The sequence below is a fragment of the Gymnoscopelus microlampas genome, assembly GCF_963454915.1.
Source record: "Gymnoscopelus microlampas genome assembly, chromosome: 12".
NCBI lineage: Eukaryota > Metazoa > Chordata > Actinopteri > Myctophiformes > Myctophidae > Gymnoscopelus > Gymnoscopelus microlampas.
Window position 1 is genome coordinate 46,921,231 of NC_139949.1, and position 14,837 is coordinate 46,936,067.

Genomic DNA, 14,837 nt, shown 5'->3' on the forward strand with positions numbered 1-14,837 from the left:
ATAATAATCAAAAATCTACAAAGTAACTAAAGATTTCAAATAATTTTAGTGGAGTAAAAGTGCAATATTTGCCTCTGAGATAGTAGTGGAGTAGAAGTAAAAGTATTGGAAATTGGAAATACTCAAGTAAAGTACAAATACCTCAAAATGTTACTTAAGTACAGTGCTTGAGTACATGTACTTAGTTACTTTCCACCACTGCACACAACAACCACACAGTGCCTCCTTCAAGTGAAAGGCAACTTGTACTACAAACACATCTACAAAAGAAGCCTTACAAAGCTGAACAGAATGCCAGTATGTGTCGGTACTGTAGATAAGGTGAGGATTAAGGAGGGTTATCGGTAGCAGATATGGCTGGGAGTGGAGGAGGAGGAGTGATGATGAATGGCATGGGCCAGGCTGAAGTGACAGGCAGGTTGGCAGGCGGGCAGACGAGACAAGAATCTTTTTTCCAGCACAAGGAAAGACAGATAGTTTATATAACGTTGCTGTCGGGCAGAAATCTCCATATTTAATTTGTTTGTGTTTTTTTCCCCTACTTCTCTACTTCAGTGGTTTTCAACCAGTGGTCCTTGAGGATATTCCAGGTGGTCCCCAGCTAAATGGTGGAGAGTTGGTAACCAAATGGACCCTTATAGATCTGTAACTCTTGAGAGCGTAACATGAAACCAAATGGACCCTTATAGATCTTTATCTCTTGAGAGCGTAAAATGAAACCAAATGGACCCTTATGGGTCCATTTGGTTTCATTTTATGCTCTCAAGAGATAAATTATTGTTAAACATCTGCGTTACTTCAGTGAATAATTGTTATTTTGATCAACGTTTGCCTGTTATCTCTCCTATTGGTACCAACATCAATACAGCATGGACTTGTGGACAAAATCGTATCCAACGACAACTAAATATTCTACGTGTTTGGGTCTGAGAGGCTAAATTCTTATCACACGGTGGTTCCTTGTCTCAAATGCCGAATAAATACTGGACCTTGACATGAAAAGGCTTGAAAACCGCTGCCCTACTTGATCATACTACAGCATCACGCAAAAGTCTCAAACATAGCAGATCTGCAAGCTCGAAATAGCTTGTCGATCTGCTACTTCGTTTGCATTTGAATCCTGAAAAGTAACAGTGTTGGACATACAGTATGAGGTTTCCACCCGAGAGAGACGATAAGCTGGAATCAAAGCACAAAGAACTAATCAGTTCTTTTCTTTGCAGAGATGATATTATTCTGCCCAGTCCACAGGGCACCGTGCCCTATCTGCAATTATTTCTCCATGCTCGCTATCTTCACTTAACACACGACAAGTCATTCCTGCACTGCACCTTGAAGCAGTGTTGTCCCCATGGATATACGTTGTGGAATTGCCTTATAGTTTATCTGGACGACGACAGAAGAATAAGATAAAGATAAAGACCTCTATACATCCAGAGGGAAATTCAGTTGACAAAGCAGTGCAGCAAGGATTATAAAAGGTACAGATATGGGTAGAGAACAAGTGCAGAATAAGTATTAACACAAAAATAGGGTAACAATGTTTTTTGTTTTGTTATTAAAGACTGTAAAAAGATTACATATATCATCCTTGGCCACACAAACGTTTAACTCTTTTCCGGTATCCCAGTCAGTAGGGACTTGCTTTCAAGGTCGGTCAAAAATGTACACATATTGCAGTTTGGTGTGTCTTTTCTCTCATTCACTATACCTTTCACCCCACTGCTGGCTTATGCCGCGTTATTTCGCCCTCCCAAATCACGTAACCATTTGGACAGATTTCTTTTACTTTCGTTTTTACACTTGGCCGCTTTCAGCCCCCCAAATTAATTCAGAGCGATTAGGCAGCAGCTTTTGTGCATACAATGTGAACTCTTCTAAAATAGCTCCTTTCCATCACGACCACTAACTATGAGAAAGTTTTACTTTTGGGAGACTTAAATATTCACATCCACAGCCAGTCTGTCGCTCTCGCTCTCTCTCTCACAAACACACTTTCACTGCTGCAACCTCCCTGCACTGGCAATTAAAATAGCTTCTCTGAACAGTGAGAGAGAGAGAGAGAGAGAGAGAGAGAGAGAGAGAGAGAGAGAGAGCGAGAGAGAGCGAGAGAGAGCGAGAGAGAGAGAGAGAGAGAGAGAGAGAGAGAGAGAGAGAGAGAGAGAGAGAGATCAATTTTATTTTCATATGAAAGAGCTTTTAAAATTAAACTAGAAAAAGTGCTCCTCGCAGCACAAGTCTCCGCCAGGTCAGGTAGGTTATTATGGCCTCCTGGTGGTGCTATAATAGGCCAATGGGAAAAGGGTGCCATTTATTCCTAGGCCGTGCGCGGCAATCGGACACTGCATGCATGATTTGAGAAATTTTGTTCTAAAAATGTGTTTTGCTAAATTTGACCTGCTGGTGGCGCTATAACAGGCCAATGTTAAAAGGATGGCATTTGTTCCTCAACGTAGTGCAAAGGTGCATTCAAAGTTTCACCGCAATCGGACGCTGCGTTCATGATTTGCGGCAGTTTGTTCAAAATGGGCCACTCCTGCAAACATTACATGTCAATGTTAGCCAATCGGTAGAAGAAGAGGAAAGTTACTTAGTGCAGCTTTAAGTCCCTAGTATCATCTGTATCACAATGAAAACAAAATGTTCTGTATGTGTTTTAAAGAAAAAATACCATGGTAGAAGAAAGATCAAAATTATTGTCACATCTTATTTCTGTCAAACTTTCACAACCCCCCTGTTGCTGTTTAGTACCATTACTGTTATCCACCATCTGTGTTCTACCGAGAGATATGAGACATTTGGTTTCCTTGTTGCTGATAAAGTCATCATTAGAGCCCAAATCATGCTGTCCCTCTAAGCGATCTGCCACACAAACTTTGCCACAAACTTAACGAGTTAATGGCATGAAATCCTCCTCCTCTCCGTTTAGATGTTTTACTCTGAACATTTTAAAAAGAAGTCTCTGCCTTTTTATCTTCAGACGTTTTTTAGCAGTATTTAACTTTTTATCTTCAGACGTTTTAGCAGTATTTAACTTTTTATCTTCAGGGGTTATTCCTCCAATTCCTTCATTGGCTGTTGTTCAAACCCTACTGCACTTTCTTTTAAATATCACTTTCTTGCCTGGAGAAAGTCGAATATTCTCAGTTCATGTCTTTTGACCATTCACTCTTTGAAAAGTTTTAGTCTTGCACAAAATGCACAATATCACAGACACTTCAGAAAGTTTTAAATGACATCAGGAGGATTCCAGATGCTGACTGTTTTACTTTTGTTTGGTGCTGTTAGATCTTTCCCAGCGATCTCGCTGTGTTTGATACAGTGGATCATATGGCATATTCACTGATATCGGTCGAACCAGCTCTGTATCAGTTGGGAATTGTCTATAAATTGATCAGAGCTCGCCTTAGTTCCCTCACTTCCACTCTATCTTGCAGACATAAGGTCCTGGATGTCCAGTAACTTCATAATGCTGAACAAATGGACCCAAAGCGCACAGGGGTTGTGTTGTGTAAGCCAGAGTTAGTTTCCCAGGGTTTTTCAGTTTTCTGAAAAACCTATGTTGCTCAAACTTTTTCATGTCAAGGTCAATGATATGTATTTGGCCGCGGACACCTATCTCAACATATTTTAAAAATTAAAAATGTTCACTTTAAAAAAGAGACCAGAAATCTAATGTAGGATGAATCTTTGATCTGGACATGAACTTCTCTAAACGTTTTAGCAATATCACTAGGCCTACATTCTCAATTATTACATAATCGCCTAATCACAATTATTTGAGTTAATCGCAATTATTCTTTGCATAATGGTCATAATCAAATAATAAAATGTTAAAAATGCTCATATATTTTCAAACATTTCAAAAAATGGTGGACATTTTGGGCTTGTAGATCGGCTATTTCCACAATTAATCTAATCTAAAAGTAATTAAATATGTACTGTATGTTATTTGTCATATCTGTCCTGTGCAACTTTTGTTTGCGAAGCCTTAAACGCTAAAGAGAAATGTCATATATGTTCAATGGCAGAAACACAATTAAATCGTTAATCGCAATTATGTGAATGACAATTCATCGTCAAGTACGTGACAGCCCTAAATATCACCAAATCAGCTATGGGTCAGATCAGGACTAACTGCCAAGATTAGCTCCATGATTGTGTGGAATAACCTTGTATTGGGAATCAGAAGCTACACCTCAGTGTCTTCTCTTTAGAACAGGGGTCTTCAACGTTTTCAGGCCAAGGACCCCTTGGCTGAGAGCGAGATAAAGCAGGGACCCCCATTATATATTGTATGAAATATTTGTTTTTTTCATAGATTTCATAGGCAGCTTCATAGACTTGTTTCACAGCAATATCATGTTGGATTCACGTTAATGTGTATATCCAGACATTTAACCATGCATTTAAACAGTACTTAGTAAACCTGACCTTTCACTCTGTACTTGGTCTGCTCTTTTTTCCCCCTATACCAAACCACTTTGCCGAAAATAGCAGATCTACAAGCGCGCAACGCCTCGCAGCGCGAGGCGTTGTGTGCTTGTAGATCTGCTATTTTCGGGCTAAAGTTCTCCTCAGAATAGGGATGCTTGGGTGAAGTGGTTAATGTAAAAATCACACACAGATTTGGCGGACCTCCTGTAGTAACTCTGAGGACTCCATAGGGGTCCTGGACCCCCTGTTGAAGACCTCTGCTTTAGAACTCTTTTAAAAACGTTTTTTTTTTAATAATCAGGTGTTCTCTGTAGAGATGGTGTGGCCGTGACGGTACAGGTCCTTACACACCGGCATCGTTTCTTTTGTGCAAGTTAATTTGCATTAATTCAAATGGGTTGTTTGTGTCATGAGTACATCCACACAGGAACGTAAAGCGATGCAATCAATTTTTTGAAACAAGGTTGATTTTTTCCACCGCAAATAAAAGCAATAAACTGTATGAATGAGGCAACACCTAATGAAGAGTGAAAGATCCGCCGACGCATTCATTGAATCATTTATTCGTCGTACTCCCTTGTCAGCGGTTTATTTCAAACACACTTTGAAGACACCCTGGCCTGTCATAATCTATTACATTACCTGTCAAAATTGTTGAACACTAATTTCCTGCATTTTATGGTTTCTTGTGAAAGGAATGGAGCAAATAATGGAGAAAACATCCTTTTTCTGCCGTTGAGGCGATAGAAGCAGAAAGTATGTGCCCCGAGTTGCCATTATTATGCTGCACAGCCATTACCCTTTGATTAAATAGATGAATGATTTATTAAGTATGAAATGAGTTTGTACGAGAACAAGGGCTCTCAGCCATATCTGGTTAGATGAAGCAACCTTTTGACCCATGTACAAATTCTTATGAGCATACAGGGACGTGTTTTATCGATGACAGTTCCCAGATAGACTTGTAATCTGTAATTTTGCTGAACAAATTGGCGTGCCACTAAAAAGGTCATGAATGCAATAGGCTCTATGCACAGCAGCCATATTGGAAAGAAATTGGGCCTCTTCTTACTTCCTTCACAGGTGTTACCAATGACACTAATGAAGGCTCTGTTCCATTTCATGCACTACAGTGGTTCTCAAATGTCAAACCTTTTAATTTCAAGGACCCTCATAACTCTGAGAGTGTACAAATGGAACCAAATGGACCCTTACGGGTCCATTTGGTTCCATTTGTACACTCTCAGAGTTACACACCTTTTGAGGTGACATTTATAATCCCCTCAACCTCAAGGAATCATGAGGGTCCTTGGACCACACTTTGAGACCCACTGGTGTACAGAGTCTTTCCAGTGAGCCAACATGCACAATATCAGCACCCTGACTCTGTTTGACCAGAATGGAACAGAGCCTTCAATTAGTATCATTGGTAACACCTGTGAAGGAAGTAAGGAGAGGCCCAAATTCTCTTCAAAATGGCTGCTGTGCATAGAGCTTATTGGCCTCTCTAAAATACTTTTTGCATACATTTGGAACTCACAGTATTGCGGTATTGAGTACAATGCTCATATTACCATAATATTGCACGTTATTGTGCTGTAGTTGTTAATACTGATGGAAACCAGTTTGCTATTTATATATTCTCTGTCGGGTGGAAACCCCAAAACTACTTTACGTTACTTTTCAGGATTCAAATAAAAAAATAGCAAAAGTAGCAGATCTACAAGCTCAAAACAGGCTGCTTTGCACTGCATTTCGAGCTTGTATATCTGCACCTTTTGATAGTTTAGTGTGATGCTGCAGTATGATCAAGTAGGTCATACTATGATCTTCAACCCTTTCTGACCCCGGGCATTCAAAGATTGTGGAAAACTGGCAGAAAAAGACTCGCTCGCTCGCTGCATAAAATATGAAGCCAAACTCCTTAGACCAGTGGTTCTCAAACTTTTTCATGTCAAGGACCCCCAAATTGACACTTATTAGCCCGCGGACCCCCATTTGAAAAGATAAGCCATGGACCAGTGATTCTCAACCATTTTAATTTCAAGGACCCCCCAGTTTGACATGCATTAGGGCTACGGACCCCATTTAATGGCATCTCTATCTCTGGGACCTCAATTTATATTGTAAAATCAATGTTAATTAAACTCTGAGAGTGTACAAATGGTACCAAATGGACCATAGGGTCCATTTGGTACCATTTGTACACTTTCAGAGTTACAGACCCATAAGGGTCCATTTGGTTCCTATCCATCATTTAGCTGGGGACCCCCTGGAACCCCCTCAAGTACCCCTGGGGGTCCCCGGACCCCACTTTGAGAACCTACGCCTTAGACAGAGAACAAAGGGAGTCTACTGGTGCGCCTCAGCCTAAAATGGCCAGTCTGGTGCGTCACAGGGGCAACGACATCAGATGCAGAAGAGAGCACCGCTGTCGCCTCACAGCTACAGTAGAAGGTCCGTGTTCTCTCCTCCGCGTCATCAGTGCCCATACCCTATGGGGTTTCTATGTGGAGTTTGTGTATGTTTCCCCGTGTCCCCTAGGGTAGGTACCCTCACAAAAACATTGCAGTAATCCTGGTCTCTATACTGCCTCTGCCTGGTCAGCCGGGGCGCCTGATGGAGGGGAAAGGAACTGGTTGGAATAACGTGTTCCTTCCACGCTCTACGTCCCTACCGGGGAAACTCCCTCCTGTCAGGTGATAAGAAGCGGCCTGCTCACTCCTCATGCATTGAAGGAAGCATGAGCTCAGTTCGGGGCTCTCACTAGGCTGGCAGAGGGAGAGTAGCGCCCAGGATTACACGCTTAGGCATTGGCACTGGGTGAAATATAGGGGTTAAAAAATCGTGGGATAAAAAAAGAAAAAAAAGAAAGAATAGATCAACGTTGGAGCAAGTAATCCTGGTCACTATAACTCCTCCCCCATGACAGCAGGGGCGCCTGATGGAGGGGAAAGGAACTGGTTGGAATAACGTGTTCCTTCCACACGCTACGTCCAACCAGGGAAATTCCCCCCTGTCAGGTGACGAGAAGGTCAGTTGGCTCTCATGCATTGAAGGAGGCATGAGCTCGGCCCTGGCCTCCCTAGGCTGGTGAGGGGAGTGTAGTGCCCAGGATCACTTAGAAAATTGGCACCGGGTGAAAAATAAGGGTTACAAAATCGTGGGATAAAAAAAAAAAAACGTTGGAGCAGCACGGACAGTTTAAGCCTTTAATTATTTACGGTGCAAGTACAAAAAGTGACTGACGTTTCGGTCGTACGACCTTCCTCAGAGTCAGGAGAGTCACTTTTTGTACTTACACCTAAATAATAAAAGGCTTAAACCGTCCGTGCTGCTCCGCGTTGATCTCTTTCCTTAGACAGAGACTTAAGAAAATGGTATTTCTTTTATTTGTATATGCTCATAAAGTGCTCCTGGCAATGGTGGGGCGTGGACATATCATTACAGAAAGAAACCTAAGGTTACACAGTATTGCATTTGAAATCATGAAGTTCATTGTACAGACCATTTCACATATGGACATGTTTGCATTCTGTTCTTCTTTTTCTTTTTTACATTTTTGAAAGATTTTTCTCTTAAACATTACATCATTCAAGGATGGTTCAAGCAGTCAGTGTACATGTACAGAGGTGGCCGTGCCTTTGCGGTGGCCGGCCCCAGGCTCTGGAACGCCTTGCCCCTACACATCCACTCTGCTCAGACGTTAGACCTTTTTAAATATTTACCAAAGACCTTTTTTTTTTCCTGACCGACCTTTAACTTTATTTGAATAATGTAAACCCTGGCCTTTACTCTATACGTGCTGTTTTTAGCCCTCTTTTATACTCCAGTTGTGTGTTTTTTTAATCGTGTTTGTTTGTTTTGAATGATCCCTGCACAGCACTTTGGTTGAACTTGGTCGTTGTAAATGTGCTTCATTACTAAAGTTTGAGTGGTGTTGAGTTGAGTTTGAGTTCAGTAGCCTACCTACCACTGCCTGGTTCTTATCCCTCCTCTGTCCCTTTCCTGTGGATTAAAGTTTCCAGTCGCCATGATTCATTTCAGTCACTTGGATTCCTTAGAACAGTCCAAGGACCCCCAAATTGATATGTATTTGACCGCGCGGACCCCCATCTGAATTTCTTTTGTGCTAGAGACCCTCAGATAAGAAGATTTTTGTTTAAAAATGTTCAAAAATAGATCTACAAGCTCACAGCGTGGCACAAAGTGACACACTGTGAGCTTGTAGTTCTGCTATTTTTGAATGGCCAAGGTATAAAATATGGATAAAGTGGCGCTATATTATACCACATTTTACTGGGGACCCCCTCTTACCCCCCCAAGGACCCCTAGGGTCACGCACACACACGCACTCATTTGCAGAGGAAAGGCATTTTTTCTAAATACAGTAAGCTCTGGGTTGCAATGCTTGTTTAGAGCAGAGTGGAGCTGTCCTTGGTACTAACCACATGAATTGTGAGCTGTCCATGGTACTAAGTAGTGCTGGACAGTTGAGCTCTGTCCATGGTTCTGAACCACATGAATTGTGAGCTGTCCTTGGTACTAAGTAGTACAGTGGACAGGTGAGCTCTGTCCATGGTTCTGAACCACATGAATTGTGAGCTGTCCTTGGTACTAAGTAGTACAGTGGACAGGTGAGCTCTGTCCATGGTTCTGAACCATACAGCTCCCCTATCCATGGAACAAATCATTGTTTGTGTCCCTGATATGCAGTGGTGAAAAAAGTACTACATTTTTAGCTGTGCCAGCCGCTCTACATTTGACCGTGTGTGTGTGTCCGTATGTTATGTGTGTGTCCGTATGTTTGAGCACGGCAAAGAAGCAACACATGCGCCACTTCAACACACACACACACACACACACACACACACACACACACACACACACACACACACACACACACACACACACACACACACACACACACACACACAAGCCAGCACTGCACACGTGCACTCAAATACTCAAATATCTTGAGTAAAAATACTTCAGAGTACTCAAAATGAGTAAAAATACTTAAAAGTACTCAAAATGAGTAAAAATACTTAAACATTGAAAAAAAAAAGGTAAAAATACTTAAAAGTTGATAAAAAGAGTAAAAATACTTAAAAGTTGTAAAAATCTGTAAAAGATACTTTAAAGTTAATAAAGTGATTAAAAATACTTTCAAGTAAATACATTGAGTAACAATACTTAAGAGTACTTCAAATGAGTAAATACTACTACTACAAATACTCTTTTAGTACCGCCTCAATACCAGTTTGAATGCCAGCGCCCACACATCAAATAGATTTGTACCAACTGAATGACAGCACACACTCATCAAACAGAGTAGGCACCGCTTACTCACACTGTGTGTGATTTTTTTTCTTAAGTAAAAGTATCAATACTGATATGACATTAAAAACATGACAATCTTTGTTTCCAATAGTCATTTCAACATTTACAGTATTTACAGATCAAGTCCACATTTCATAACAAACTGCAGTTATAGAGACTAGACACATTGGGGATGCATTTAACCATTAGACCCTGCATTTAACCATGCTTGTGTTATAAATTAGAAGAATACATTATAATGCATGATGGGAAATGTGTATACTGGTTACTAATATATAATCATTACAGCTTTTTTCTCATAGCAACAAGACATACAGTCACATCTACAGTAGCAATGGTGTGGCCTCTCTGTCCACTCTTGAACTATCAATAGCAAGTTGCTGTTTGTGAATGAAGCCTCACCAATCGGCCTCGGTAGTGAAGCCGAACTATACAGGCTGGCTGCTTGTGTGAATGCCTTAATATGGTGACGGTCTGCGCCTCAATTTGACCAAATTTGAGTACACACTTGCTTCACGTGAACAATGTTCAATGAGAAAATTAAATGGAAGTCAGAAAAAAACATACTATAGGAAATTATCTGGCAGACTTCCATCATTACATTACATTATCGTTACAGTATGCTAAACCTTCTGTCTATGCAAAACTACACTCTTTCTGTCTACTATACTCTTAGAGCAGTGCTTCTCAAACTTGTTCATGCCAGGGACACCCAAATTGATATATATTTGGCCGGGGACCCTCATCTGAAAATATGTTGTTGCAGGGACCCCCCAGAAGCAAAGATTTGTGTTAAAATGTTCGCTTTAAAATGAAATATATTCAAATATTTGCACAAATCTTCAAGATTTTTCAAAAATAGCAGATTTACAAGCTCATAGCGCGGCACTCGGTGCCGCGCTATGAGCTTGTATATCTGCTATTTTTGACTAGCCAAAGTATAAAAGGTTAAAACTATTTTCATGCTATTTTCACACATTTTTCTGGGGACCCCCTGGAAACCCCTCAAGGACCCCTGGGGGTCCCCAGACCCCACTTTGAGAACCAATGTCTTAGAGTGTACAAGTGATCTGGGAGAAAAAGGAAATTCAAACCATCACCCTCTATTCAGTTCAGTCACTTTACTTTGACAATAAACGTGAACTTTGATCTATCCTCTTGTTTTGTCTCCCTCTTCTTCCAGGTGGAGAACGAGTTCAAGTCCGAGTACGAGGAGCTGTCTCAGCAGTGTAAGCAGTTCGCCAAGGACCTGCTGGACCAGACCAGGAGCTCCAGAGAGCTGGAGATGATCCTCAACTTCAGAGATGACATCAACCTGCTGGTGGAAGAGGGCAACAATGACCTGGCCAGGCTCAAACTGGCCATCAAGTATCACCAGAAAGAGGTAGGTGGCCTAAGCTGGCTAGCGTGAACTGTTTATACAAGTTTTTTTCTCAAAGTGAGGTTTGGATATGCCCCAGAGCAGGTTTCTTTGAGGGGGGTTCCCAGGGGTTCCCCAGCTAAATGAGTAAATATAGTGTCCCAGTCAGTTAGCTAATTTTTTGATTTCACCATCTGTTCAGTTATTATTTTCCGCTGTCTTCGCAGCCAATGTCTTCGACATTTCACCAACATTAATATAAACTTAGATTTGGAAATGTATAGTGGTATTAAATGGGTTAATTGTGTGAGTTTGTCACACAATGAACAGACCCATTTGAGAATACATTTACAGTGCAGAAGGAAATGATTAAATGTTATTGTCACTCCATAATACACACTCGGCATACTGGGGGAAAATGTTGTTCTCCACAACTCAAGGTGCTTGTCACTATAATTAAAAGGCAACGGCAAACAGAAGGGTCTTTTAGCTTTGATTTAAAATAACCGACCTGCTGTTTTCTGGGAATTTGTGCCAGATATGTGGTGTATAGAAACTGAATGCTGACTCTGGGGAAAGAAAGCAGAGGTATGGATGGTTCATGATGCAAGATCAGAACTGTATTTTGGCCCTGCACCAATCAGTGCTTTATGAACCACAAGAATTGATCTGGGAATCGATTCTTTCGACAGACTAATGCAGAGAACAAACATGAAGATTTAAACCCTGATTACTTGGTGACTGATATTCAATATCTGCTCTGGTCTGTGCAAATGGATCTGGACAGTCAGCATGTTATCTTATAGAGTGCAGGGGGTTAGGATTCAAATCCTTTACCTCCCCGATCGACCACCTCCCGTAACGATTATATCAAAGATGTTTCGATTTTTACACCTGGAATCTGTATAAATCTGAACGCCATCTTGCAGTTTGTAATGAATGCCCATATGTTGCTCATTGGCAAGTGTGTGTGTGTGTGTGTGTGTGTGTGTGTGTGTGTGTGTGTGTGTGTGTGTGTGTGTGTGTGTGTGTGTGTGTGTGTGTGTGTGTGTGTGTGTGTGTGTGTGTGTGCGGCTCTATGATGGAGTGTGCTTTTCAACGCCATCTGTAAAAGTCACTCATTGAATGCGTGATGTCCAAGCGTTTCACAGTTTAACATGTTCCTATCGTGTGCAAGGCTTAAAGGCAATCTAATCCCTCCACTTAACTATCAAGTCCTTCCTTCCGTTACAGCCCAGCCAGTCAGAGGCTTGCCTGAGATTTTCTCCGGTATGATTCAGACTGATGATTCAGACTGAATTACAAGTCGGCAGACTTATGATTCTGCAATGCAATTTGTTTTTAAATCCAGGGGTGTAGTGGTACTTTTAGTGGGGGAGTGCATCTATCTACAGTATCTCTTTTTTCCCCATCTACACCAAATCTCTTTGCTATGTTTGGCTAACGTTCCTTCCAGAATAATGGATGCCTGAGGTTCAAGTGTTAAATCAATTGACGGAAACTGCAAATCTATTTTTAGGACGCGCTCCCCCCCTCCCCCCCTCCACTACACCCCTGTTTAAATCTCCAAATTGTTTCCTTCCAGTTTATAGCCCCTAAATTGAATTCAGATATCACCAGAAAGTATCAGCAGGCAGAGAGCTCTGATAAAGCAATAAAAATGACAAGAATAATAAATGAATACAAGCGTTCCCTCAGGCGAGTATCACACAGGGTCAAAGAGACATTATGCGGCTCAGCTATTCCGCTGGATATCCTCGCTGTCGGGTGGAAACCTTGTACGTCCAAACCCTCAAATGTCAGGAAATGGAACTAAAACCTTCAGAAATAGTGAAGATAGACCATCTACAAGCTCACAATGCGTCGACTCATTGTGAGATTGTAGATTCCGCGACCCCCCAAAAAAATGATCATATTTGAACTGGGGACCCCCCCACCCTGACAAGCACTTGGACTTGTAGGCATTACAATTAGTTTGACTCGGTTCCACAGATAAATGTTGTGAAAATAACCGGACTACAAGCTCAACAATGCCTCGCACTGAGAGTCGTTGTGAGCTTGTAGATCGGCTATTTTCACATTGTTGCCTCTTTCTTGCGTAATATTCATTGAAATGAAGTCATTACATTTTAACTTTAGAAATGTATATGCACTTATACTGTATGTTGGTTTGTTTACTGTTGAGTGAATGTTGCACATTAAGCTAATCATCTGCATGGGGACCCCCCCCCCCCCAAATAATTTGGGGACCCCCAGTTTGGGAACCAATATAAATGTGACCCTTTTTGACTGGAGGACAGTCATTTAGCTGGTGCCCATTCTTCAGGAAAGCAGAAAAACTTTCTTTTTTTTTTTTTTTTATCCAAAATGAGTTAATAGCCCAGTTAGACTCTTCACATACTAGAGTATGTCTGACAGAAATTTCAGAGCTTAAATCGACGAGTAAATATGAAATAAAAGCATAAACATGTAGTAAAATATAAATATAAGAGTTAGCATTTGCTAGCATTGCTAACCAAATTTTCAGTTTCCATTCAAACATCGCAAAATCGCAGTAAAATCCGCTATTTCTACCCGATTGTTTTGAAAGGTATGACTAGTCTGTTGGCTTGTGTCTAATGTACATTTCAAATAAAGATACCCTAACCCTAAAACAATGCTAGATGACTGTCTCCCAGTCAAATTTGGTCACAATTGTATGAAAAAACTAAAAGTAGAAATGTGGAGATACAAGGTTTCATGGCCGACAGGGACGCTATGAAGTTGAAGCAGCAGCTATCGCTATACAAAGTGTGAGCGATGAGGAGGCGCAGACAGACAATGTGAGCGATGAGGAGGCGCAGACAGATGGGGCCCCCAGGGGAACCCGCCTGTAATTCATTTTGCCGTCTATCTGGCCGGGGCTCAGCCTGTCAGCACCGGCTGCCATCAGCACAGATGTACTTCTTACATACAGGCCTGTCTATTTATGACATGGATGCTGCTGCTGCTGCTGCTGCTGTACTCAAAGTACTCAAATTCTTTACTTAAGTAAAAGTATAAATACTGCAATATAGAAATACTCTGTTTTCTAAAGTTTTCAAATCATTATAGTGGAGTAAAAGTACACCATTTGCCACCGAGATGTAGTGGAGTAGAAGTAAAAGTATAGACAATTGGAAATACTTCAGTAAAGTAAAAGTGCCTCAAAATTGTACTTGAGTACATGTACTTAGTTACTTTACACCACTGCTGCTGCTGCCGTGGAGTCACTGCCGGAGTGCCGCTAAATAACGCCAACAGGGGCTGGTTGAGGGGTGGGGGGGGGGGGGGGGGGGGAGGGGGGGCATGCATGGAGTGTTGGCAGGACACAGGTGGCCGTGGTGATGAACGAACCGAGCGACCGCACGGTTTATTTCGCATCTCACTGCCTTCTCAGACACACACACACACACACGCACACATGCGCGCACGCACGCACACACGCACACACGCATGCTGGCATGCATATGCACACACAGGAGTGCTCCGATTGCTTACTTAAAGCTGCACTATATGTAACTTTCATATATAAGCGACTTTCAGCTTGTTTTTCTGTAAAGTGGTTTGTAAATATTGGTAGTGGCGGGTCGCGTTTGTTTTGGTTTTGTTTCTTGTAGTTGCTTATTTGGGCTTCCTTCCTAATGTTGTTTAAATCGGTGGTTCTGAAATATGTTTG

General features: G+C 41.5%; 2 protein-coding genes across 2 annotated transcripts in view; both read left to right on the plus strand.

The window, feature by feature from the left end:
• The window catches only part of LOC311057769 (nicotinamide N-methyltransferase-like), a 344,908-nt gene that overhangs the window by 216,938 nt on the left and 113,133 nt on the right, over window positions 1-14,837 (plus strand). The gene's annotated exons all lie outside the window — the stretch shown is intronic.
• The window catches only part of LOC311057760 (short transient receptor potential channel 4-like), an 82,713-nt gene that overhangs the window by 26,831 nt on the left and 41,045 nt on the right, over window positions 1-14,837 (plus strand). The window contains exon 6 of the mRNA XM_084074812.1: window positions 10,964-11,164. Coding sequence (XP_083930938.1) covers window positions 10,964-11,164 — 201 coding nt within the window. The remainder of the gene's footprint in view (window positions 1-10,963; window positions 11,165-14,837) is intronic.